Consider the following 660-nt stretch of genomic DNA (forward strand, 5'->3'; position numbering starts at 1 on the left):
GTTGCATGTCAATTTACTCCGCCATTTTAGATAACTTTTGATCAAAGTAGCAGGTAAAGAACTACAGGATGTTGAAGTCACTTTGTTACCAAGTTTCAGTTTCAGAGAACATTATAATACCGTGTGACTAACTTAAGAGTTAAAAATCAGTTATATTAGGGAATAATATATCGAGCTGATTGTAAAGCACCAAAAATTTTCTCTTAACATTTTCATCTTCCATTCTTTACAGGAATCAACACAGGAGAAAGACGTGAATTAGAGGACAGCACCGAACAAGTGACGTTTGATTATTGTGACAGTCTATTCCACGAAATCGAACACGCACGCACATGTAAGCCATTCAAAGAGCAGAACGGAATCGAAGAAGAATCTCGCCCCCGAGTGTAACATAGACGGAAACATTTGCGGTGAAGATGTCACAGTGAAAACCTCCGATGGTAGGACACTCGAAGGCACCCATCCTCCTAAAGAAAACAAATAGATGAGAGAGGAAACCTGAGGACTCCTAGAGCTTTGGTTTCCTTGTACCACGTAATATCCCGAGAGCTGGATTAAAGGCTTCTCACATCTCTCCCGTCGGAGGCCTCGTTGGAGGGATCATGTCTGGTCCCAGGAGACGTCTTCCGAGGGGCTCCTCTCCCCGAGGGATTTACGTTG

At 43.2% G+C, this 660-nt stretch overlaps 1 protein-coding gene across 1 annotated transcript in view; it reads left to right on the plus strand.

The window, feature by feature from the left end:
- Positions 1–458: 458 nt before the first annotated feature.
- LOC136839597 (uncharacterized) overlaps positions 459–660 on the plus strand; it is a 73,177-nt gene continuing 72,975 nt past the window's right edge. The window contains 1 exon segment of the mRNA XM_067105877.1: positions 459–660. This exon segment is cut by the window's right edge and continues 66 nt beyond it. Coding sequence (XP_066961978.1) covers positions 603–660 — 58 coding nt within the window. The 5' untranslated portion in view covers positions 459–602.

The sequence above is a fragment of the Macrobrachium rosenbergii genome, chromosome 6 (genome assembly GCF_040412425.1).
Source record: "Macrobrachium rosenbergii isolate ZJJX-2024 chromosome 6, ASM4041242v1, whole genome shotgun sequence".
Lineage (NCBI taxonomy): Eukaryota > Metazoa > Arthropoda > Malacostraca > Decapoda > Palaemonidae > Macrobrachium > Macrobrachium rosenbergii.